This window comes from Helianthus annuus, chromosome 8 (genome assembly GCF_002127325.2).
Source record: "Helianthus annuus cultivar XRQ/B chromosome 8, HanXRQr2.0-SUNRISE, whole genome shotgun sequence".
NCBI lineage: Eukaryota > Viridiplantae > Streptophyta > Magnoliopsida > Asterales > Asteraceae > Helianthus > Helianthus annuus.
The window spans coordinates 51,279,518-51,305,386 of NC_035440.2; the positions used below are offsets into that span (position 1 = coordinate 51,279,518).

The following is a 25,869-nucleotide window of genomic DNA, read 5'->3' on the forward strand; positions in this document are numbered from 1 at the left end:
GGTTTGTTTATTGGGCTAAGACTTAGTAGTGGGCTAGTTAAAGGTATTGGGTATTTGAGTTTAGTTATTTAGGTATTAAAAGTTATACAATTTAGGTAGTGGTTTTAAAAAAATAAGAGTTTACTAAAAAAAATTAAAATATAAATTGATAACACTTTTTACCTAAGGGGTGCGGACAAAAAAATTCCAAGGGGTGCGGACGAAAAATTTCAAGGAGTGCGGACGGGATTTTCGACGGAACTTAGCATTAATTTTTTTTTCCCGGGGGTGCGCCCGTCCACCTTGGGCAACCCTTAAGTCCGCCCCTGGTATTATGGATGGTAGGAGGTAATAGTATTGTATAACGGATGGTAGGAGGTAATGGTAGTGCATTATGGATGGTATGATAGATGAATGGGAAAGTGTATTCAAAGTAGTGTATCAAAACACGTTATAACATGTTCATACATATAGATACACATGTGGATTTCTAATATTATTAATGTAAAAAGTAGTGTATTATGAATGGTGGTGTAGATGAAAGTACAATTGTCTAATAAATGATGCATATGCATATCTGTATGGATAATTGTTACTCGATTTTTTTTTAGTGATGAAATATAACAATTTTTTTTTTTAAAATATTAAAAAAAAATTTGTGTGTATTTTAGATTTTTAAGGTATTTTTTGCTGTGTTCACACTGGTTCTCGCAATAAAAGGTGGTTTCTAACGGATCTTTATCCTATATATATATCAAATTTAAAAAAAAAAGAACACGTGCTCCTTAAAATAACGAGCTCTATACAGTAGCCCTCCCCATACACGATAAAGACCGCCCATGGCGAATACGATACGATTCTCTTGTTCTTCAGGTTGTTTGTTATCTTCTTCATGCAATGCTATCTTCCGGGTTGTTGGAATTAACATATGTGTTTACAGTCGAAAGCTTTTTGAGTAAAACTTTCTGTTTATTTTAACCTTATAACCAGTTATTTTATGATACTTATAAAATATTAAACTAAAATTAAAATAAACATAATTTGACACAAGTGGAATTATTTATAGCGTGTTGATTCAGATTTTATATTAAGAATATCCAATCGGGTCCAAATCTTTTAACGACATAAAAACAGTAAATCCGACAAAATTCCCTATCATACGACTTCTTCAAATAATTAAAAATGACAACCTCGTTTCAGTTCTCACGGATTTTCAACAAGCTAAATCATTATAAAACCAACGGATTTGTCGCTTTTTCATAAAAAAGTTCAAGTTATGGATTATTTTAATTCAAGTTGCAGATTATTAACCAAAAAATAATGTTTTATGGCGACTATAAAACCCGCAATGCGTACGTGTGGTGGTTTTCCACTAAATAGTCGATACATATAATGACAATTTAAGAGAGTTTTCAAAGTCTTTACATAACAGAAAAGACCCCCACTAGACGCCAATTTTATATTCAAAAGACAGGGAATATTAATTAGACGACAATATTATCTACTGTTTCGCACATTACAACTAGTAAATTTCTCGTTTTAACTCAAAGTTAAAATTGGTTAGGGGTGTAAACAAAAAAAAAAAAAAAAAAAAAAGTTCACAACTCGCAGTATCGCTCAAATCTTACTTGGAAAAAGCTCGGTTGTGAACGGGCCTGTTTGGTTTAATTTGTTAATGAGCCGAGCTCGAGCTAGGCTTGGTTTGGCTTATATAGTATAGTTTTAATTTTAAATGTATTAAAATAAAGAGTAAAGTACGTGGATGTCCTTGTGGTTTACCAAAATTTTGGATTTGTTTGCTAGCTTTTTAAAAGTACACGGATGGTCCCTGTGGTTTGCACTTTCTAACGCAATTAGTCCCCCGCAAATATATCTAAAGATTGTAATTGGTCCTAGTTAAAGACTAAATGTTTTACAAAGTGCAAACCACAATCCATGTAATTTTAGCAAAGTTACGAACTAAATGCGTTATAAAACGCAAACCATAGGAACCATCTGTAATTTTAAAAAACTAGGGATCAAATCTAAAATTTTGGTAAAATATAAGGATCATCCATGTACTTTACTCTAAGATAAAAAAATGTGTAGGTGGTTGAAGTGTTAACATTTTAAGTTTAATTAATCAAGAACATATAAAAATATAAAAATACGAGAAAATAAACAAAACTATACATATAATAATTTTAATATATCTTTACATCTTTATACTAACTAGGGTTAAGACCCGCCCGCGTTGCGGGGCGGGTACATCGTAAACATTGAATGGATTAGTCCAAATGTTATATGATGCATTAACCATATGAAAACACACATTTCGACGTATTCAGTTGAACTCAATGTAACCTGTATAAGCATTGTGATTGGATCAAACGTAAAGTAAATCAAATTCATATCGAACAATCATAACGTATTATATGTGACCCAACTCATACATAGAAAATGTAACGGGTATGAAGGAAAATGTGCACAAGTAATCAAAAGGGATTAATTAGAGCTTTCGAAAAAAAGAGGAGAAAAAGAAACCATAATTTGACTCCATTCGGTTCAAAACAAATTTTACGAAACATACATAAAACACGAAAACATATTATATTTGACCTGAATCATTTCCCAAAAAAGTTTACGTCGAAACGTAGAACAACTTGAATTTATACCAAAACATACATAAAAATATGCACGTAAACATGGTTTCTTTAAACGAAAACGTATTATATTTAACCTGACTCGTCTATAAAAAAAGGTTACGTCGGAATGTAGAACAAATTATATTTATACATACCCGTACATAAAATATGCATGTAAAAAATAGTTTTTAAGTAAAGGAAGTATAAGGGTAAACCGAAACAAAATATTAGTAAAAAATTTAATAGGTTAAAAACGTTCGTAAAACCGTGCCAAGTAGCACCAATGCCACAACGACATCGACTCTCAACATCGTAAAAATAAAATAGATAAAATGGTAAAAATTACACTGAACGAAAAGCAGACTAAAATCATTGAACCACGCACACCCGTTACAGTGTGTTAATTCGAAGAAATTAATCAGAAACGTAAAACATTGAAAATAATAATTTAGTCGATCTAGGACCCGTCCGTTGCGACGAACTTTTCAAAAGGGAAAAAATGGACGCGTTGCGATGGGTTTGTCAAATATGGAAAAATATAGCAAAAAACATTGAACTCACATGCACGCTACGACATGTTAACTCGCAAAATTTAGAACGAAACGTAAAACGAAAAGCTTGCGAAAGACAAAAAGTATGGGGGACCAAAGTTGTAAATAATAAAGTGTTGTTTTAAATTACAAAAGATGAAAAAGTTTAAGTTAAAAGTAAAAATTTGAAATGGGTTAAAATGTAAAAGAAAAAACTTTAAGGTTTAAAGTGTAAAATGAAGTTTTTTTGTTTGAAAAAGTTCCAAAGCATGATTTACAAGTCATGTTGCACAAGAAAGTTGTTAATTTATATATGGAATAATAAAAAAATAATACACGTAGATATATGTTTAACTTTTTTTATGTTAACAAAGTTTGTAGAAAAATAAAAAAGTTAATGAGACGACTCGATATGGCTTGAACATTTTACCAGCCTAACCCGAGCATGATTTTTCGAGTCGATAAAGTAACGAGCCGAGCCAGCTAGCTCATTTAAATTTTAGTTTGAGGTCAAGCTCAACCTGACTTGACTCAATTACAACCCTTAAAGTGGTCAAGCTTTTAACTATATTTAATTTATAAGATTTCATGAAAAGGAAAAAAAATAAAGAGGATTTGATCGAGCTAAAAATAGCCTTTTTGCGTTATGGTTCATATAAATATATAATACGTCAAAATAAAAAGTACAACCTAAGGTGTGTTGTGGTGGTGTGAAAATGGATATTGCCCCACTCTCACCCCAACGTTTAACTCGTCCCTGCCATGGTGCCTGTGAATTAGTCCACGCCCTGCTAGCGCCACTTCATCGTGCCATGCAGTGGCGGTGTAAGTGCCCATGGTCCCTCACTCTCTCCATTGTGGCAGGCTTTAACGTCTCGCAAAAAATGGTGTAAATAGCCTCTTAAATTATTCAATTATTGTAAGTAAAATAGTTAGTTTGATAATAGTTTTGTAGATACATTTTAATATATACACAATATATGTGACATTAGAAAAAATAGACATACGAGTTAAAATCAAGCTAACCCGACCCCAAGGTCGACGTAAAAAATATAAGAATATATGCACGTGTATACCATCAAAATGTCTATTAGTTTATAGTGTAAATCAATATAAGCAACTTAAATTTTTAATAATAAATGCATACCGGCCCGTATGGACCGGATGGTCATATTATAAAAAACACACTATTTTTTTTTAATGGTAAACCTTACATACTCCTAAATTACACCAATTAAATACTAATCTACTCCTTGTTTGGGATTGAACCCAAGACCTCCCACTAAGAGGCAAGAGCCTCTACCAAGTGGGCTACTCCCACTATTTGATTCCTCGTTTAATATTAAACTAGGTTTCACCAGACCCCAGTTATCAAGCTGTCAAAAATTAATCTCCTTTATATAGAACACTTCTTTGATTATTTGATTTTCTTCATCACAAACTTCACCATTAGATCTCTCTCTCTCTCTCAAGCACACAAACTAACACAAATATTGATCTAAGGATGAATATTGTGTTTCAAAAAAGTGATTTCATATTCAAAAAAGAAACAAACATTTATAGCACCAAGAACAGAAGTATATCATGCAGGATGAAAGACTTGCACATGCAAAACAAGAATTTGTACCAAGTTCTTTCACTAGAATCGCGAAACGTTAGTTTCGAAGAGCTGAAGAAGGCGTACCGAGCCAAAGCTCTTCAACTCCATCCAGATGTGTGCCCCTCTTCCATTAGAGATGAATGCACCAAGAAATTTGTGGAGCTACAGAAAGCCTACGAAGTTCTTTCGGATCCAAATTCAAGAAGAATGTATGATAATGAATTGATCTTGGTTGAATCTTTCGGGTCATGTGGCTCCGGTTGCCTTGATTGTGATGAGCAAAAAGGGAAGTTTTCAAGGAAGGTGTGGGAAATGCAACTTGAAGGACTCAAGAAACGATCTGCGGATCGAATGGAGAGTATGAAAAATGAATTTAACGTAGGAAAATATGATTAATATCTACATCAATCCGATCGTTTGACATGTTGATAACGTTGCCTTGTTCGTTAATATATTACTATGCAATTAACTTCATTTTGCTCCACTTTAGGTGTATATTCATACGACCTGATTTTTGCAAAATTTGCTAATTATATAAATTTATATAAATGAGACATATATGCCTCACGGATTCATACTCATTCTGGCCACGGCCAGCTCAACCATTTTATTTTGGTGGCCTAAAACGAAGTAAAAACTAGAGGCCTTTTTCCCTAAAAAATTGAGTAAATCGCAATTGTCGCCCAAATACAATACTCCATATGCAGCACCGCTACAAATCTGCTATATATTAATAATATCCATCACAACCCAGCCCAAATATCATATATATAGTTAATACTAATTTTCTTTTAAAGCTGGATGCCCTATTTATTTAGAGGTCCAAAGCCCAAGACTCAAAATGCTTGGGTTTGGGCCAGTCCTGTGGCCCAAAATTATAGTCTATTATATATTTTTTTTCTTCAAATAATTTCATATTTGGAAAATAAACAATTTCTAACCTACTTTAAGCTTAATTGGAAAATAAATCATTTCTAACCTACTTTAACCTTAGTTGGAAAATAAATCCTTTCTAACCTACTTTAACCTTAGTTGGAAAATAAATAATTTCTAACCTACTTTAAGCTTAATTGGAAAATAAATCATTTCTAACCTACTTTAACCTTAGTTGGAAAATAAATAATTTCTAACCTACTTTAACCTTAGTTAATATTTTCATAAATAAAGCTTTTTTCACGTCAATTGATTACTTTAATTAGTTAATATTTCCATAAATAAAGCATTTTCACGTCAATTGATTACTTTAATAAATTGACTTTTTTAACGATAAAACTTAGGCTATAGGGTGTGGGGGTCATGGTTGGGACATGGTTTACCACCTAGGAACATGAATGGAATGCTACACCACCCTTTTGCTTGATCTACCATGGTTTGCATGGATTAAACCATGGCAACCATGGTCCTCCTTTCCATTTTTCAACAAATCATTTCCTTTTTCTTTAAACAAAGATAAATTAAAATAAATAAGGGGCTAGTGATTTAGGTCATGACCACACCCTTAGGTAGTAGTTTTGGATGATGGATTAGATGTGGGTTACATGGCACTAACGTGGAGGGTCATGGTGATCATTAGGGTCATAACCACACCCTATAGCCTAAATAATATAGAAAACCGACCAGCAAAAAACTGTTGACAAACCAAGAATAAAACAACCCAATAACTTACGAAATTATATCACAGATATTAAACTCACACCACAAAGGTTCCCACATTTAAAGCTACTCGTAATCCAAAGAAACAAGTTTTCTTTTGTAAGCTCCACCGTTCGTATGAAGTGAACGTGTTGAAAGTCTTCTTATTTCTCGCCTTCATAATCTCCCAAACTGCAATCAAAAGAAACGCTCCAATAATCTTCTTCCTTTCCTTTGATCCTTTCATCTGCGAACCAAGAATTTGTTGTATCGAACGATAAAAATTGACACCAATGCATTTATTTAGTTTATTTTTTTTTCCAGAAAACCTTTTTTTTCTAGAACGGCTATATACAATTATAAGATGAATCAAGTATCAATTGTTGAATAAAAATTCAGAAATTTATAATTTTTATTATCTATAACGGCGAGGATGAAAAACATATCCACACTGCCTATTTTCTTTGAGCATCAACAATTTTATTAACCAAAAGAAACAAGCTGCTAGCTAGCAAAGAGCTTGAGCATATAATGTTGTGATTACATGGAAAAGTCTATGAATTAAAACTACGCCATGAATTTGGACGATAGCGATTAAACCAACTGAAATTTAATGTTATACCAGTGTACAAACAAATAAACAAACCATACTCCGTCCACACCCATAGCAAAGCTATTGGTAACGTCTGAGAAAGTAAATTGCAAACCATATACATCTATCCGAAAGGACCGAGAGGTTGCTCTCCCTAGCTCCAAATGTTCTTACCAGTGTAATGATCCTTAATTACATTAAATACTCTCATTAGAGGATTAATATCTTTGCTTATTTTTTTGAAGTATCTTTGCTTAATTAATATCTTTATATAAAGGTTCCCCCACAATCTCATTCCCATCTCACTCTGATCATTGATATCTTTATATAAAAAAGAGTTAAATGTCGTTTTATTCCTCGTGGTTTGGGTATTTTGCCAGTTTAGTCCAAAGGTTTGAAAGATTGTCATTTTAGTCCAAGTAGTTTCAAACATTATCATTTTAGTCCACTAGGTTAACTCCATCCATTTATTCTGTTAACTAGAAGGGCATTTCGGTCAATTTTTATGTAATTCCGTTAACTAGAAGGGCAATTCCACAATATAAAATGACCAAAATGCCCTTCTAGTAAGAAAATAAATGGATGGAGTTAACCCAGTGGACTAAAATGGAAACGTTTGAAACTATCTAGACTAAAATAACGACGTTTCAAACCTTTGGACTAAACTAGTAAAATGGTTCAAATCATACGGACTAAAATAATATGACATTAGCAGAGACCATTATTGCAAAACAAAATAATATCTTATCCATAAGACCGTGTGTAATGGGGCGTTTTTTTTTAAAATTTTTGCCCCAAAACGCTCTATAACGCCCATATCCCCATTACGGGGGGGCGTTTTGGGGCGTTTTAAATCAAAAAAATCGATCCCGGCGTTTAAATTAAAACGCTTAATCACAATTCAACCACCAATCAAACGGCTATATTCCAACGGCTAGTTTGATTTTTTTTTTAAACCTATTATATATATATATATATATATATATATATGTATGTATATATATATATAAACAACCAAAACTCATCCATTTTCAACAAAAACAATCTCAAAACCTCTCAAAAAAATCCCACAATTTTTAAAAAAACTTGATGGATTCTCCTAGTTCTTCATCCATGATAAATTTTTACTACAACGAGTATTTTGCGGATGGCGATGGTTCGACCGATGAGGAGCTTGAGCAAGAGGCGGTTACGAGTGCATGTCAACTAGCGGTGCGATATGTCAACCATTCTCGTCGGCCCGAAGCACCAAAAAATAAAAGAGGCTATGTTGAACGAGACCGACGCGCGGCACACGAGCGTTTGATGAAAGACTATTTTGACGAGGCGCCGACATTCTCAAACGAATTTTTTAGGCGTCGTTTCCGGATGAGTAAGCGGTTGTTTCTACGCATAGTCAACGACTTGGAAGCCAACTACGATTATTTTAAACAAAAACCGGATGCGAGAGGGGCACTTGGATTTACCGGTATCCAAAAGTGTACGTCGGCATTACGAATCCTTGCTTATGGTAACACTACCGACATCAACGACGAGTATCTAAAAATGGCGGAGAAAACAACACGAGATAGCTTGGAACATTTTTGTCGCGGTATAATTCTTATACTTTACTCTTATTTTTTTTTAAACGACGAGTATGCTTAGAATTTTTTTTTTTTTTTGAATCTTATGTTTATCTATAATTTTTTTATAAAGGTATAATTGATGTGTACGGTGCGCGTTATCTTAGAACGCCTACATGGGAGGACCTTCAAAAGATCTACGAGGTACATAACGCCGAGCATGGTTTGCCTGGTATGATCGGGAGCATAGATTGCATGCATTGGCGTTGGGATAACTGCCCGACTGCATGGCGAGGCCAACACACACGTGGTGACCAAAAAGGACCCACTATTATTCTTCAGGCGGTTGCTTCACAGGACCTTTGGGTTTGGTCGGCTTACTTTGGCGTGGTCGGGTCATGCAATGATATCAATGTTTTTGAACAATCGCCGTTGTTAGAGGAGTGGATTTCTGGCAAAGCTCCAAAAGCGTCGTTTTACGCAAATGGAAACTACTACCCCATGGATATTATTTGAGCGACGGAATTTATCCTAGGCATTCGATTTTTGTGAAGACGTTTAGTGATCCTATTGATGACAAAAGAGCATACTTTAAAAAGGTTCAAGAGTCTTCACGAAAAGACATTGAGAGATGCTTTGGGGTTCTTAAACAACGCTGGCAATACTTGAGAAATCCTTGTCGTGCATGGAGCAAGCAAAAAATGAGAGATGCTATGTACGCTTGTATAATCATGCACAACATGATTTTGGAAGACGAAGGAAAGGCGATATGCCAGAATTACGTGCCAGAAGCCGTTCAACAGGAGCATCCGCAGGCGTCAATGGAAGAAAGAGTGAATAATGCGCGAGAGTTGCGTTACGAACCGTACCATTCCCAGTTAATGGTTGATTTGGTACACCACGCATGGTCGGTTCGGTACGTACCACCTGAGGGAGAGGAAGAAACGGAGGACGAAGAAGACGAAGTTGGCGAGGGTGAAGAAAGCGAAGACGAAAACTAGTTTTTTTTAATTTAATCGGATGTTTTTTTTATTTCTAGTATTGTTTTTTTTTTATTTTTTTCAGCTTTTTTTCTGTTTTTTTTTTATTTTCGGTTTTTTTTTTCAGTTTTTTTTTTTATTTTTTTTTTCAAGTAATGTAATTTTATTTTTAAATTAATGAAGTTTTTTTTATGTTTTAAATTAAAAAAAATAATTGGGAAATGATTGTAAAATGATTGAATGGGGGTTATGGCATAATGCCCCACTACACCACTTTTGCTATAATGCCCCTTTGCTGACTAGGACGCCACGTGTCGTATAATGCCCCATGGTGGGGGCATTATAAGCTTCTACCACTACACATGGTCTAAGTGTATGTTGGAAAGTAGTTCAAGACCACTGTTGCACTTTACTCAATTTGGGTTCACATTAGATCTTGAATACACTTAGACAGATCCTCCATTGCTGTACTTCAATTCACTCAAGCCGATCATCATCTGCAGTGAGTTCTGCTTCTTATCTCCAATTGCAGTTGCATTTTAGATTTTAAACTTTTAACAAACTAAACATGTCTGCTTATATTATGCATATCTAATTCAATTGTTCTGATTACAGTATACATTGTTCTTCATAGTTGTATCTTATTGACCATTAAGCAGACTTTAACCTTCTGGTGGTGGTATCTGCCCAAACCCCAGTATCATGCAATATTAGTGCTAAGATTAGCTACTAATATAACATTTTCCTAGCAAACTTGTGATGGGTATGACGTTTGACCGTGTATAAACCTAAGGGGTGTTCGGTTCACATGATATTTTTTTGAAGGAATTGGAATTCGTCAAAGAGCTTTGAAATACGCCGAAGGAATTACAATTTGATGGGATTGAAATCCTCTTAAACGAATTAGAACATGTGACATTTTAATTTAGTTAATAAAATAATGGTGTTTGGCTTGTAAGTTAGTTAAAGAAATTGACATGTGGTGTTCCACATCTTCTTTTACATGTTCTATTCTTTTCTGCCTTCTTTACTTGTACGCGATGTAGTGTATGTATGCACTACCATTTTAGCAACCGGTTGTGCTAAATGCATTCCCCCTTATGGTTTTTACCGAATGTACCCCCTCCCCTACTAAATCAGTCAAATCATCACTATATAGTCGTATTCTAATTGGAAAAAAAAATGCTGTATCTATCTATAAGTAGTTTAAAATTCTTTTCAACTGGCAAACACTAACACATGACCCTGGAAATCATTCCAGATGAATCAACTTGGAATCTTGTTCTGTGGACGATAACAATTACTGCCAGTCCAGCTGAGTATTAATGTTCTGAGGTACCGTTGATATATCCAACAGTGTGATTATATCAGGAGAACATCATGGCTGATGCTAATGCTAATGCTCTCATCTTAAAGAGATTAATCTCCAGCATGCAGATCCAGGATCATAAGAAAATTCCGTACGATAAGAGAAAATATTATAAAGATCTGATAGATCACCTGCGAAGTATGATGCTAGGACAGGGGCGGACCTGTAGGCTTAACGGGCGTAGCCCGGGCTACGGCTCAAGTTTTGACCAGTAGTGTAAAAAAAAATTTTTTTTCCGATTTTTATACACAGGACACCCCTTTTTTTCCGATTTTTATACACAGGACACCCCTGAACAAGTACGAGAACACCCTTAAAAAATTTTGGGATACCCCTGAGTTGAAGGTCTAGTTCCGCCACTGTGCTAGGATATGAAAATGAAGAAGTGAAGATTATATTACATGATATGGAGTTAGAATTTGCTGACTCGGTTGTCCCAGCTTTCTCTCGATATCAGATTGACATGGTACTTGAGAATTGTGAAAAGCTCTTGGAAATCAGATATGGCTCAGATGTAGAGTTAGAAGAAACTGTCGAGGGCTTCGATGATGAAGTACAAACACTACTTGATCAGCTTACCACAACTTGTACAATGAAGTTGCAGGTTTTAACGATTGCGGGAATGGCTGGGCTTGGTAAGACGACCTTGGCTAGAAAACTATACAAGGATCCGTTAATCGAGTATACGTTTCACTATCGAGCGTGGAATTGTGTTTCTCAAACATATCTGAAGAGGGATTTGTTACTTGGTGTATTAAGCCATTTAACAAACGATCTTACAGATGAGACTAATAAAATGAGTGATGAACAGTTGGGGGAGACGCTATACAGACTACTAAAGGGACATCGATATTTGGTGGTGTTTGATGATATTTGGGATTGTACGTTTTGGAATGATATCAGAATTTATTTTCCAGATGATAAAGTCGGGAGTCGAGTTCTGTTTACTACTCGTGACATTGAATTGAGTTTACATGTAAAGGCAGCAAAACCTACTCATGTCTTGCGCCTTCGTACCGAAAATGAAAGTTGGAAAATATTTAGTAAGAAGGTATTTAGAACCGGAGTTTGTCCTTATCGGTTGAAGGGACATGCAAGAGCGATAACAAGAAAATGTAAAGGTTTGCCCCTTGCAATTGTTATAACGGCTGGTATTTTGAAAAATAACTGGGCAGAAAACTCGTGGTTACAAATTTCTGAGAGTCTACATTCGTTTATGGTTCGTGATCCAGGCCAATACATGGATTCACTGGCTTTAAGCTATAATCAGTTACCTCTTCACTTGAGACAGTGTTTTGTCTTTGTTGGGGTGTTTCCTGAAGACTATGACATCCCGGTGACAAAGCTGATTTGGCTCTGGATTGCTCAGGGATTCATACATGAAACTGAAAGCGGAACATTAGAGGATGTTGCAGAGGATTTCTTGATGGATTTAATCAAGAGAAGTTTGCTAATCCCTGGCAAAAGGAGGGTTAATGGCCAGATCAAAACATGCCGCATCCATGATTTGTTGCGAGATTTATGCCGTAAAAAAGCAGATGAAGAGAATTTTTCTCAAGAAGTTCGCAAGCATGATCACGCCACGGCTTCTCTCGATGAAACCACAGAAAGTATAATGCTTCTTTTGCCATTGGAGCCTCCTGAATTATCCTTGTTATCTGATTTTTGCTATCCATCTGAGTTTGGCAAATTTCTTCGAAACGGCCAATCATTCGATATAGAAAGGTATGAATCCCTTAGGACTCTTGATGTGGAATCTATCTCCGTCTCCATGTTTCCCGCTGAGGTAACACAGCTGCTTAACCTAAGATACTTGGCCATTCAAGCTCGTGATGGAAGTCCAAGCGCATCAATATCAAGCCTTGTCAACCTACAAATGTTGATAATAGCGTCAAGAAAGAATATTGTTGTACCAAAAACCATATGGAGTATGGTAAATCTAAGGCATCTTTGTATAAAAACAGGGGAAAATCATATTGAGGATCCTTGTTTTGTACATGAAACAAAGAATGATAGACTGCAAACCTTATCGCAAGTAAGTCCTCAATCTTGCCATAATATATTTTCAAGGACTCCCAATCTTAGAAAGCTTGGCATTTGTGGACCACTGGTGTCGAGCCAAGGTGAACTTGAATTTCCAAACATACGCGCTTTACAGCACCTTCAGAAATTAAAACTACTGAATACGATTCCTTATGGTAAACCAACAAGGTTGCTCAATACTATGATGTTCCCAGAAACGCTCAAAAACCTGACGTTGTCAAACACTTGCATGGATTGGGAAGACATGTGGGCCTTATCTTTGCTACTTAATCTGGAGGTTCTAAAATTAAAGTTTCATGCATGTATTGGAGAAACGTGGGAGACAGACGATGTGGAGTTTAAACAACTTAAGATATTAAAATTGCATAATTTGAACTTAAGCCAATGGGTATGCTGGAGGGAAAACTTCCCTGGTCTAAAACGGTTAGTGGTTCGTCAATGCTTATGTCTTGAAAGTATCCCTTCTGAGCTTGGCAAGATCAACACACTGGAGGCAATTGAGGTACAGTGGTGTAGATATTCCACACAGGTTTCCGCGTTAAAAATCCAAAAGGAGCAAGAAAGCGAAGGGAACTTCTTCTTGAAAGTACATGCAACCAACAATCGTTGAGGTGTCCCCTTAACAGTTGATTAAACTTTCAGTTTCTCAGGTTAGTATCTTTTGGATGTTATTTTTCTATTATGTAAAGTAAAACAATTAACAATTTAAATTTACAAGAAACTTTTTTTTCATTTAGCATATTTTGGTTAAAAATTTGTGAAATAGCTTCATCACCTTGTTATACATTCTCGTGCGTTTGTGTAATTTCATTGTTTGTAGGATGAAAATTAAACAATGTTGGTTTTCAAATGACGAATATGTTGGATTATTCAGGTTTGTTTACGGGTCACAGGTCAGGCGAATCATGAAAGCATGGGCTTTGGGTTTTGGAAACGGGTCAGATTGGGCTCCAAACTTGCAGCAGAAGAATTATATATTTATTGGCGTTTATGTATTTGTTTTATTTGCATTTAGTTAGAGTTTAATTAGTTGGAGAATTGGTTATTGTTGACCGTGTACTGTGGAGTATACGTGAGATCATGGACATATTTCACGTGGGTTATCTCCTTAGCCTTAGGATCATGTTTCTGTGCTTCTTATTTAATGTAGTGTGTGTTGCAACCAAAGCTTGATAACCAACAGAATATTCATAAACAGCATATCATTCATGTCAACGTGTGTGCAAGTTCTAATACAACTAATAAGCTTTCACAAATTAATAATGTACAAAAACATGATTACCACCCTTACTCCTTACTTTTCATACCATATTTATGATTTATCTTCGGTTTCACTTTGTATTGATATGTATAAACATGATGTATGCGTAGAGATGGTTGAACAAATGAGTTTCTTCCCTGTTTTATTCCTGTTTCTAACACATTCTCAGCTTGAATCGCTCACCAACTCACGGCTAAATCACAACAGAAACACAGCAAAGGAGCTGCAGTCAACTATTCAATCACCATCAAGTCACAGTTCCCAAACCCCTTGTTTACACTAGGTGCTACTTCAACAAATTAAACTTTGTTTTACCATCAGTTTCATCACGGTCTATTATCATACTGTCTTACAGATTCCATCAGTCAAAGATTAAACTAGAATAAAGTTAACATAATATTTGGAAAAGTGGAAAACTCACTGATCATAACAATAAAAAAAATGATCTATTAAATGGATGCAAGTACAACAACTCCCATATCAATACAAATCTTTCTAAACACTATATGAGTTTGTAAATTCATAACACCATTTCAATTCAAAGACAAGATATGCATCATTGCTTCACACACCATGTGCCATCCTTGATCCTTAGTTGAACTGAGATGTACAGAGAAAGATCGAGAGCAGCCGACAGCGGGTTTCGGGGGTTAACAGTACCCATTTATAGACAACGTTCCTAGCCAAGGATAATCTAACAATGCCAACTTGCCAAGAGTCTGTTGATTGAACAATTCTCAATCTTCATGCATCAGTTTTCTTGTATCTCCTCTGATAAATGTGCATCATGAAGAAACCAAAGTTGCAGCCTTCAAACTTAATCTTCACTTTACCATCTTCTGGCATTGTTCCTGTTGATGCAACAAACACGAGACCGAGGATGGTAGCTGAGTTGGTTAGGCAAAAAGGCTGAAGGGTTCAGTTTTGCCTAACGCAGGTCGCGGGGTCCCCCCACGTTTGCTAAACGTGGAAGGAGGTTCACTAGTATTTAGTTGTTATTTGCTTTGAGGTTCTTTCTCCGAGACAAGCTCGAATCCAGAAACGAAAGCAGACAGAATGTATGTGGTGAATATGGCGAGGAGTAACTTGGAAGCAAGTACTCTTATGAATGACCAGAGATGAAGGAATCTTTCTCCGGTTTGGAATGTCTTTTTGAGGTGAAAGAGCTGTCTTCTTATAGGGGAAGACATCTCCTCAAATGGTATGTACAAGACTAGTGGAACCTGTTTGCAGTGGAGGGTTTCCCCTTTTGGGGTTGAAGGCTTTGGACCCCTGGGTAATAGCATGTATTGCAGACCTGCTCTGTTTTTGCGAGCGTGGGTTGGTGGAGTGAGCTCGGATGTGATTGATTACTGTTCCCTTCTCGCTTTTCCCACTTCACAGCTTTTTAACCATTGAACCGTTTAACCTTTTAAGCACTTATATGTTTGGTTACTTTATTTGGTCTTGGGCTACCCCCGTCATCAGCCCCCCAAGTCAGAGGCTTTTGGGTAGTATACTCAAAGACTTCTGACTTTTATGCCTGTGTGTTATTGCTTGACGGTTTCAATGGTTCGTTGCTTGAGTGGTTGAAAGGTTGGAGGCAGTTAGTATTTGAATTTGAATTTTAAATTATTGACAGTTGATTTGATTGATGTATGGCAGTAGATAGGGTGGCGGTTTTGCAGGAGACTTTAATTACTTTTATTGCCCCTATATTAATTCGTTTTATATTTTTCTTTGCTGTCATTTCATTTTCCATCAAGTGTTTCCTGCAAATCTTTCCCCTTTTCTCTCAAGGTTAGTGCTTGTTCACCCTTTGCTTTACTTTTTGTTTCATAATTTTCTTGCAAAAATGGGTGCCCTTAAGGATTTAGCGAGATCCTTTTCCCGGTTAACCCAAGAGGAAGTGGAGTTGTTTTGTAAAGATTATGGTATTGGGGCTGAATTTACACCTACTGCTCCTGCCTGTGATGCTTCGGTTGATAAATGTCCGGCTGGTTTCATCGCCCTTTATTGCATCATTTTGAATTTTCAAACCTTTGCTACCCGTTTTCTCTGTTTGTTTTGAATTTGTTAGAGTATTACCGGGTTTCCTTTGGTCAGATTCATCCGAAGGGCATGGCTAGGGTTTTACACTTCGAGGTTTTGTGCCGTGCCCTTGGTTATGATCCCTCTTTGTTATTATTCCGTCGCTTTTTTCGTCTCGCCAAAAATGGCGATTGATTTACTTTTGAAGCGTCTAAAGTTGATTCTGGCCTTATTTCATCGATGGTTACCACACTTGGAGTTTGGAAAGATCGTTTTTTCTGGGTTTCGGACACTATTGTTCCGTTTAAAACTGTGTGGCGTCACCCGGATGCCGTTCTCAATGAACCGGAACCCCTTGAGTCTGATTTAAATGATGCTTTTCTGCAATGTATTCGTAAATGCCCTGCGAGGGTTCGTCCCTTTCCTGAGCATTTGCTGGTTCTATTGGGGGTTAGTAAGTTGTGGGAAAAAGCCGACCGAGATCCGGTTCTGATGAGAGATGGCACGGGTATGCATTTTTATTTTTCTTGTTATTTTGTTTTTTAATTTTTCGGCTTATGTTTTGTTTGATTGTTCTTTGCAGTTATGTCTGCCTTGGACTTTATTAAAAGTGATGACACTTCGGACGTTGTGTTTGAGGATGTTCCCTCTGTTCCAAATGAAAATGTTGTTGTTAGGACTGCTGAGCAAAGGTTTGAAGGTAGTGGGTATGCTAGTGTGTCAATTGTGAAGGGTTTCTCAAAGCCTCTTGCTCCCAAGGCTTCAACTCGACGATCTACTCGTCGTTTGAAAGCTGCTCCTCAATCCACCTCTACTGAACCGGTGGATTTGAGTGACGATATTGAAGTTTCGGAAGATCAGGTTGAAGCCGGTGTTGAGAAGGACAAGGAGTTGGTTGTTCGTGGTAAAAAGGTTCAAAGCAAAAAGGTTGTCTCTACCCCTGTTCAGGAGTCTTCAAGCAGGGACGTTGAAGGGTTGAATCCTGAAGGTACTTATGTGCCTGCTTGGTTAGTAAAAAATGATGACACCTTCAAGGATGCTGCTGTTTGTGAGGATGCTCTTAGTCATCTTGCTCCTCCTTCTGTGCACAAGACCATTGCTGAGATGGATGATGACTTAATGTTGTCTCGCATGGTTTTAAGCACCTGCAACCTTGCGGCTATGCTTCCTCAAGGGATTACTCGTTTTCGTCAAAGGATACAAGAATATGAGGACTTCTCCAAGAAAAAGGATAAGATGAAATCCTCCCTAGCATCGATGAAGAAGGAAATAGCTGGTTTTGCGGAGAAGGAAGCAGCGTGGCAGAAGGAGGTTAGTGATTTGAAGAAAATGCATGTTATTGAGATGGGTGATTTGAGGAAAAGTTTTGAAGCTAACTTGCTGAAGTTAAAAGCTGACCGGGAGGCCTTGGTTGTTCAGCAACAGGCCTTTCGTGAGGAAAAAGAAGGGTTGAAAGCTTCGGTTGGCCATGTTACTGCTGACAATCAATGGTTGATTGAGCATGGTTTCCAGCAGGTTGTCACTTACCTTTTACATTTCAAGGAGTTTAACTCTGCCCTTGGTGATGTTTATACTAAGCTTCTGAACCTGGGGAAACATCAACGCCTTATTGCTGGTTACAAGCTTTATGAGTCTGGACAACCCTTGGAAAAATCACCTATGTTTCGCCCCGAGGCTTCTGATATTTTCAAAGGCTCTGTTGAGCAGATGGAGAGGCTAACCTACCCTTATATTCATGAGGTTTCTTCTTGCTTTGGTAAGCCTTTATCTGTTTTACAGGATTTGAAACCTGAGGGGCTGAATGAGAAGGTGTGTGCTGAGGTTTTGGGTTCCCTTTCAAGGAAGAGATCTTACTCTGGGGATAGCGATGATACCCTCTCAAGTCTGCCTGATGTTTCAAAAGATGCTGGTTTAGAGGCCTCTGGGGTTGGTGGTGATGAGGGTGCTAAGGCCAAGAAGACTAAGAAAGCCAAGAAGTCCAAAGCTGAAGGTTCCAAGCCTTCTGCTACCTGATGTTTATTCGTAGCTTTCTTAGCAAACACTTTATGTCTGTAATATCTTAAACAATATTAGGTTTCTAGGAACCCTTAAGGTTCCTGTTGGTGGTTTGTTATGCCTGAATAGCCGTTTGAACATTAGTTTCTCTTGCAAGTTACTAGAACTTGCTTTAACTTTTTTTCTGAAGGTCTTTTATGGCCTTCCTAATTATGATATGATGGTTGCTATGTTGTTTGTGTTATGTTTGTTTACTTGTTTTGCTTGGTTTGTTTTGTGGGTTTTCAACCCTTCAAGCCTTTTGTGTAGCTGTTTTTGGGTTAAAGCCTTTAACCTCTCGAGCTTGTTTTCTGTTGGCTTGAAACCTTGACGGCTTTTGGTTTGGTTTGCATGTTTTATTGATGGGTCTGCTCATTTTTCCCTTGTCGATGATTGTTATTTTCTGGTCTTTCCTTTGTTGAGTTTACTTTGTCTTTATGTTTTTTACACTTTAAAGGGTTCAGTGCTGCAGACACTTTACCTTAGTGTTTATTAACAACAAGACGTAGTATCTATCCTTTTCATTATTTCTTTGTAATTTATTTGATTTTGTAAGTCTATTTGTTGATTATGTTTCTAAGACTTAAGGAACGATTGGTGTAGGCTGTTCAAACCTGTCTATGAGACATTATTGTTTTTTCTTAATAAATCTCATGGAGTTGTATTGATTTAGGAACTCACCCCTTATATAGGCTCATTCAACCCTTGAACCTATTGAGCGATATGGCCTGGGAGCTCATCCCCTTACATGGCCCTTGCCATGGAGTTTTTTGCTAGGTTCTCAACCTGATATTAGGATAGAAAGACAAGTTTGATAAATCAACTTCATTCATTCAAGCAGTATCTGCTTTTACAAAAGGTTTTCGTTTTGATACAAACCAAACTTTTTGTCTAAACATAGAACTTTCTCAGGGTTTTTTCCGTTCCAGTGCCTTGGAAGCCTTTTGCCTTCTGGGTCTGCTAGCTTGTAAGATCCGCCCTTGTGTGCTTCTAGGATGGTATATGGACCTTCCCATTTTGGGTCCAGCTTCCCTTGATTTTCCTTTTTGCTAGCTTCGTTGTTTCTGAGGACTAGATCCCCTGGCTTGAATCGTTCATTCTTAACCTTCTTGTTGTAGTAGGCTTCCATCTTTTGTTTATATTTGGCTTCTTGTATTGCCGCTTGATCTCGGGCTTCCTCTAGGAGTTGTAAATTCAACATGGTCTCTTGTTGATTTACTTCGGGATCCATGTTGACAATTCGTTGGGTTACAACTCCTATTTCAGCGGGGATTACGGCCTCGGATCCAAATACCAAGCTGTGAGGTGTTTTCTTGTGACTTGCTTTTTCGGTTGTTCTAATTGCCCATAAAACGCTAGGCAATTCTTCGAGCCAATTGCTTTCATACCTCCCCAATCTTGTTTTGATGCCTTCCACGATGCTTCTGTTGGTCCTTTCGACCTGGCCATTTGACTGTGGGTAAGCCACTGAGCTAAAAATCTGGTTGATCCTGTATTCCTTGCACCAAAGGCTGAAGGGTTTCTCGGCAAATTGCTTTCCATTATCGGTGACAATTACACCCGGCAAACCATAGCGGCAGATGATATTTCCCCAAACGAAGTCTATGACTTTTTTTCCTGTGATCTTGGCAAGGGGTTTAACCTCCGGCCACTTGCTAAAGTAGTCGATTGCTACTAATAAGAACTTCACTCCCCCTTTGCTTGGAGGGAATGGCCCAACAATGTCCATTCCCCATTTATGGAATGGCCATGCCGGGGTTATTGGAACCAGGTCATGTTTGGGGCTTCTTGGGATTGGGGCATGAATTTGACAGGCATCACATTTCTTCAACTGTTCCACGGTGTCACGATGCATCGACGGCCAGAAGTATCCAAGGTTCATGAGCTTTGCAACCACCGACCTAGCTCCAAAATGAGCTCCACATATTCCTTCATGCACTTCCTTAATCAAATACTTGCTTTGTTCAGGACCCACACATCTTAGCAAGGGTGCAAGGTAACCTTTTTTATAGAGGGTTTCTCCTTGCAACACATATTGTCTTGCTTTGATTTTAACCCTTTCGGCTTCTATTTGATCATTGGGTAGTTCATTATCTTGGAGGAATTTTTTGATTGGAGTCATCCAATTTGGATCTTCCTCGGTGACTACATCTTGCACTTCCAGTTCATCAATCGACCGGGCCTTTAACACTTCAACCAACACCTTTTTCGTGAGGTGGGCAAATGTGAGGGATGCCAATTTGCTCAAGGCATCGGCCTTTTTGTTTTGGGACCTTGGAATTTGTTTAATGCTGCATGTCTGGAAGGTGTTCATTAACTCCTTGGATTTTTCTTTGTACCTTCTCATGTTGGGCTCTTTGGCGACATAGCTGTCATTAATTTGGCTTGATACTAGTAGTGAATCTGTGAACACTTCAAGCTTCTGGACTTTCATTTCTTTGGCCAGTCGTAGACCAGCGATCAATGCCTCGTATTCAGCCTCGTTATTGGTGGTCTGAAAATTAAAACGGAGAGCATATGTGAATTCTAGCCCCTCAGGGTTGATTAGGACTAGACCAGCTCCTGACCCTTCAACGCTTGAAGCCCCATCAGTGAATAATTTCCAGGCTTCAGGGTTGGAGGGTTCAGCGGTTGTGGTGTTTACTTCTTCAATTGTTTGGTTTGGGACTTCAACCAGGAAGTCGGCCAGGACCTGAGCTTTAATGGCTTTTCGTGGGACATAGGTGATGTTATGTTCACCTAGTTCCACTGCCCATTTTGCTAGCCTCCCCGAGTTCTCAGGTTTTTCAAGCACATTCTTGACAGGTTGGTCAGTGACCACTTGTATAGGGTGTGCTTGGAAGTATCTCCTAAGCCTCCTGGCTGTTTGAACCAAGGCTAGAGCAAGTTTTTCGAGCGGAGGGTATTTGGTTTCAGCTAGTTTTAGAGTTTTGCTGAAAAAATAAACGGGTACCTGAGCCTTGTCTCTTTCAATGGTGAGAACTGCACTGATGGCTTCGTCGGCAATTGAAAGGTACACCGATATGACCTCCCCAGTTTTTGGTGCTGCAATATCTGGTAGGGAAGCTAAATGCTGCTTCATTTGATTGAAAGCTTCTTCAGCTTCATCGGTCCATCTGAAATCTTTTTTATCTGAGCAGTTCTTGAGCGTTTTGTAGAAGGGTAGAGACCTTTCGGCTAGTTTTGAGGTAAAACGCTTCAAGGCTGCAAGCTTCCCGTTTAAGCTTTCAACCTCCTTCTTGGTTCTTGGTGGTTTAGCTTCAAGGACAGCTTTTACTTTGTTAGGGTTGGCCTTGATACTTTGCTTTCCAACGATGTGACCCAAGAATTTTCCTTCATCGAATCCAAACGAGCATTTTTCCGGGTTGAGCTTCATGTTAATCTTTCTAAGGTTCTTGAAAGTTTCTTGGATATCATCAAGCATTTGATGTTCCGTCTTGCTCTTAATCACCAAGTCATCGACATATGCCTCCATGTTTCTACCGATTTGGTCTTCAAAGGCCTTATCGACGAGTCGCTGATAGGTGGCACCTGCATTTTTGAGGCCAAAAGGCATCTTTTGATAACAAAAGATACCTTTGTCCGTGTGGAAAGCTGTCTTTTCTTCATCCTCCTTCTTCATGAGGATTTGGTGATAACCTTTGTATGCATCAAGAAAGCATTTAAACGAATATCCCGTGAGGGAATCGACCTTGAGATCAATTTCCGGCAGCGGGTAACAATCTTTGGGATAAGCCTTGTTAAGATCTTTAAAATCTATGCACATTCTCCAAGAGTTGTCGGGTTTTTTTGACCATAACAGGGTTTGCAATCCATGATTGGTATTTGACTTCCCGGAGAATACCGGCTGATACAAGCTTTTCAACCTCTTGGCAAGCTGCCAGGCTTCTCTCGGGTGCCAGGCTTCTTTTCTTTTGGACCACCGGTTTGACATCCGGTGGTATTCTTAACTCGTGTTCAGCAATGTTTCGGGGGATCCCAATCATATCTTCAGGACACCAAGCGAACACATCACTGTGATGTTTCAGCAGCTTTTCAAGGTACGAAAGAGTCTCCTGGGAAAGGTTGGGGTTGACCCTTATTCGTTGTTCAGGGTATTTAGGGTTTATGACTAACCCTTGCTTGTCCTTTTCACCGTTTGAATTTTCACCCTCGATCATGTAAGCTTCCTGAGAGGGTTGAAGGGTTGCTATCCCTCTTTCAGTAGGGAATTTGACTGTGCCATGGCCGACAGACACTGCCATGTAAAATGCACATTATCCGGGCCTCCCTATGATTACGTCATAGTTTGAAGGGATGTTGATAACCACAAAGGTTAGTGATCGGGTTCTTTCTTTCGATCCCTCGCTGAAACGAACATCAAGGGTTATCTGCCCCAAAGGCTTCAGGGTTATATCGGCGATACCTTTTATGGAGGTTCCGAAAGGTTGAAGCCTTGAACGTTCCTCATCGCTTAAACGGTTGAAGAATTTCTCGAACATGATTTCAGTGGCTGCTCCCGTGTCTATGTATGCTTTACATGTTTGTAGTGTACCCACGGTGGCTTCAACCACAAGGGGACTGGGAAGTGGGTCCTTCCTCGTTGGGGGAAAGCAGACACACTGAAGCTCCCAGGCTTCCAACCGCTGCTTCTTGTGAGGAACCTTTTCATCAGAATACACCATGTTTACTTCCTTTCCTTTGCCTTCAGCCATCTTGTCCCGAACTCCTTTTACCAAATGGGCGAGCTCTCCTGACTTAACAGCCTCTTCAATTCTCTTTTTTAGTTGGAAGCAATCGTTGGTGTGATGTCCCTTTTCTTCATGGAACTCACAGAATTGCGTGGAGTTCTCATTTTTTCTACTTTTGGGGAGAGGCCTGGGAGGTCTAAAGTTTTGTTTGACTTCTTCTGTTGCCAGGATTTCTTGAGGGGTTTTGGTGAGGGGAGTGAAACTCATGCCTTTGTCTCTGCCTGAAGGGTTTCGACCTTCAACCCTTCGAGGGTCTGAACCCTTTGGGCGCCTGTCGTAAGAGTTGAAGTTTCCTCTCTTTCTGGCTGGGCTGTTGCTTCGCCAGCCAGACCCTCTTTTCCTTTGTTCCTTGATATCTACAGCTTCCTCTCCCCGAATGTGAGCTTCGGCCCTTTCAAGGGCTTCCTCCAAGGTTTTGGGCAGAGATTTGTTGAAATCTCGTGTGAGGTATTTAGAGGTTATGGCGTTCATAAAGCCGGCCACTCTCATTTTCTCGTTAGCCCCTACATAGGTTAGTCCTTCTTTCTTGTATCGTTCAATGAATGCTCGAAGACTTTCATCGTCGCGTTGTTTTATCTGGAATATTACTGTTGCGTCCTTGACGTATCGCCTTTGTTGGGAGAAGTTCGCCAGAAAACCCCTGCTGAGATCATCAAAGCTTCGAATGCTTTGAGCAGGTAGGTCATTGAACCAGATCCTGGCGGATCCAACAAGAGTCTGCATGAACATTAGGCAACATTCAGCATTTGACCATTTTTCTATTCGAGCAGCACCAGTGAAGATCTGGAGGTGATCCTCGGGGTCTTCAGTCCCATCATACGTTCTGATGTGGGTTGGCATCTTGATTTTTGATTGAAAATCATAATCGGCTATCTGCCTTGAGAAGCATGAAAGGTTGCTTGGCTTATAGGGTTTAGCCAGGTCTTCTTCAGGTCTTGTATCCACATTGTGACTATTGCCATGATTCCCCTGAGTGGCTAGCACTTGATTAATGAAGTGTTGCCATGGGAAGTTGGCCATCATCTGGGACATCATATTGGGTATGAGGTTGAAGCCCTGAAGGCTTCTTGGACCAACCGAGCAGTTTACCCCGAGAGGGGTGCTAATAACAGCACTTCGTGCTAAAGGGAGCACGGACAGAGCTTGCTCCCATGTGGTTGTTAAAGAAGCTGGATAGCTTGTCACCGGGGACTGTAGGAGCTGGTCAAGCGTTAGCTCGTGTCCCAGAGGAGTGCCACTAGTAATTGGTTGGGAAGAGAGAATAGGATGAACCGTTGGATTTGTCATAGTGGATAGATAAGGATGAGGGTTTGAAGGGTTGCTAGGACCAGCCTCACTTCTTGTGGTAAAAGGAGGTTGGGGTGGTCCGGGAGACAGTGTTGGCTCAGGTTCGTCATAATCTAAACGAATCCTTACCCCCCTTTTCCCTTTCTTTACTCACATGCTGGTTAAGAAGTGACCTTAACTCGAGGAAATTATTAGCGACCCCCTCGGGGGTAAGTTCAACACGCGCTGGGGTGTCTGATACACCGACGTTGGGAGACGGAGCCCCGGATCTGGATGGGGTTGGTGTGTTGAAGGTAAGGAACTCGGGTGTACTCCCCGGAGTCGAAAACGGTGTTGTTATAGCCGTATGAGCTTGACCACCACCCGGGGTAGAAGTGTTAGGGATCTGGTTCACTTCTCCCGGGGATCCACTTTCTGACATGGTGATTTTGAGTGAAGAGAGCTACACTACTAGGTCTTTTTGAGAAGAAATAGCGGTGTCGCCCCACGGTGGGCGCCAACTTGTTGATGCAACAAACACGAGACCGAGGATGGTAGCTGAGTTGGTTAGGCAAAAAGGCTGAAGGGTTCAGTTTTGCCTAACGTAGGTCGCGGGGTCCCCCCACGTTTGCAAAACGTGGAAGGAGGTTCACTAGTATGTAGTTGTTATTTGCTTTGAGGTTCTTTCTCCGAGACAAGCTCGAATCCAGAAACAAAAGCAGACAGAATGTATGTGGTGAATATGGCGAGGAGTAACTTGGAAGCAAGTACTCTTATGAATGACCAGAGATGAAGGAATCTTTCTCCGGTTTGGAATGTCTTTTTGAGGTGAAAGAGCTGTCTTCTTATAGGGGAAGACATCTCCTCAAATGGTATGTACAAGACTAGTGGAACCTGTTTGCACTGGAGGGTTTCCCCTTTTGGGGTTGAAGGCTTTGGACCCCTGGGTAATAGCATGTATTGCAGACCTGCTCTGTTTTTGCGAGCGTGGGTTGGTGGAGTGAGCTCGGATGTGATTGATTACTGTTCCCTTCTCGCTTTTTCCACTTCACAGCTTTTTAACCATTGAACCGTTTAACCTTTTAAGCACTTATATGTTTGGTTACTTTATTTGGTCTTGGGCTACCCCCGTCATCAGTTCCTAATAGAATTCAAGAACCCAAATGCTCTAATAGGTTTGTTGAGTTAGAGTTGCGACATAAGAAAGGGGAGGGGGTGGTGATCACTCGTCACTCACAACATCCAATCAAGTTCCGCCATTTCATCAATCATTATTCCATCACTCACAACCTTTTTTTAGTGGCAATGGTCATCACTCACAACACCCAACAATAAACCCTCACACCCCCTCACATCCTTCCATTTATCACGTGTGAATTTTACCACGCAAATATTGATTCACGCGTTAAACAATGTTGGTGGCGGTTGTATCTTTGCATTTGTCACGTGTGGACTTCATTTATCACGGAGATATTGGCTTCCACCCCGCCTCCCCTAACAATAGCTAGAAAAGTGCAAGTACGAGAAAAATAACAACACAAAAATATAATACGGTTCACTCGATCTATTTGATCAAAGCTATGTCCATGACCGGACTATTGGTATTAAAAAAGTTCCACTTTTCTCCTAACTAGAGATTTAGTATATAGAATGTTAA

The 25,869-nt window shown here is 38.9% G+C and overlaps 3 protein-coding genes across 4 annotated transcripts; all 3 read left to right on the top strand.

Annotated features, from left to right (window-relative positions):
- The first annotated feature begins 4,585 nt into the window (after window positions 1–4,585).
- Window positions 4,586–5,207, top strand: LOC118481120 (chaperone protein dnaJ 20, chloroplastic-like). Its single transcript, XM_035976267.1, has one exon. The coding sequence runs from the start codon at window positions 4,638–4,640 to the stop codon at window positions 5,127–5,129; it is 492 nt and encodes a 163-aa protein (XP_035832160.1). The 5' UTR covers window positions 4,586–4,637; the 3' UTR covers window positions 5,130–5,207.
- Window positions 5,208–8,301: 3,094 nt separating this feature from the next.
- LOC118481121 lies at window positions 8,302–9,454 on the top strand. Its single transcript, XM_035976268.1, has 2 exons — window positions 8,302–8,548; window positions 8,653–9,454. Exons 1-2 carry the CDS (start codon window positions 8,326–8,328, stop codon window positions 9,033–9,035), a joined length of 606 nt encoding a protein of 201 aa, XP_035832161.1. The 5' UTR covers window positions 8,302–8,325; the 3' UTR covers window positions 9,036–9,454.
- Window positions 9,455–9,867: 413 nt separating this feature from the next.
- Window positions 9,868–14,126, top strand: LOC110872860 (putative late blight resistance protein homolog R1B-16). Of its 2 annotated transcripts, none has more exons than XM_022121749.2 (4): window positions 9,868–10,001; window positions 10,761–11,018; window positions 11,237–13,561; window positions 13,786–14,126. In XM_022121749.2, exons 2-3 carry the CDS (start codon window positions 10,880–10,882, stop codon window positions 13,519–13,521), a joined length of 2,424 nt encoding a protein of 807 aa, XP_021977441.1. In that variant the 5' UTR covers window positions 9,868–10,001; window positions 10,761–10,879; the 3' UTR covers window positions 13,522–13,561; window positions 13,786–14,126. The 2 variants fall into 2 exon arrangements, with proteins under 2 accessions (XP_021977441.1, XP_021977442.1); XM_022121750.2 differs by having other exon boundaries at window positions 13,805–14,126.
- Window positions 14,127–25,869: the final 11,743 nt, after the last annotated feature.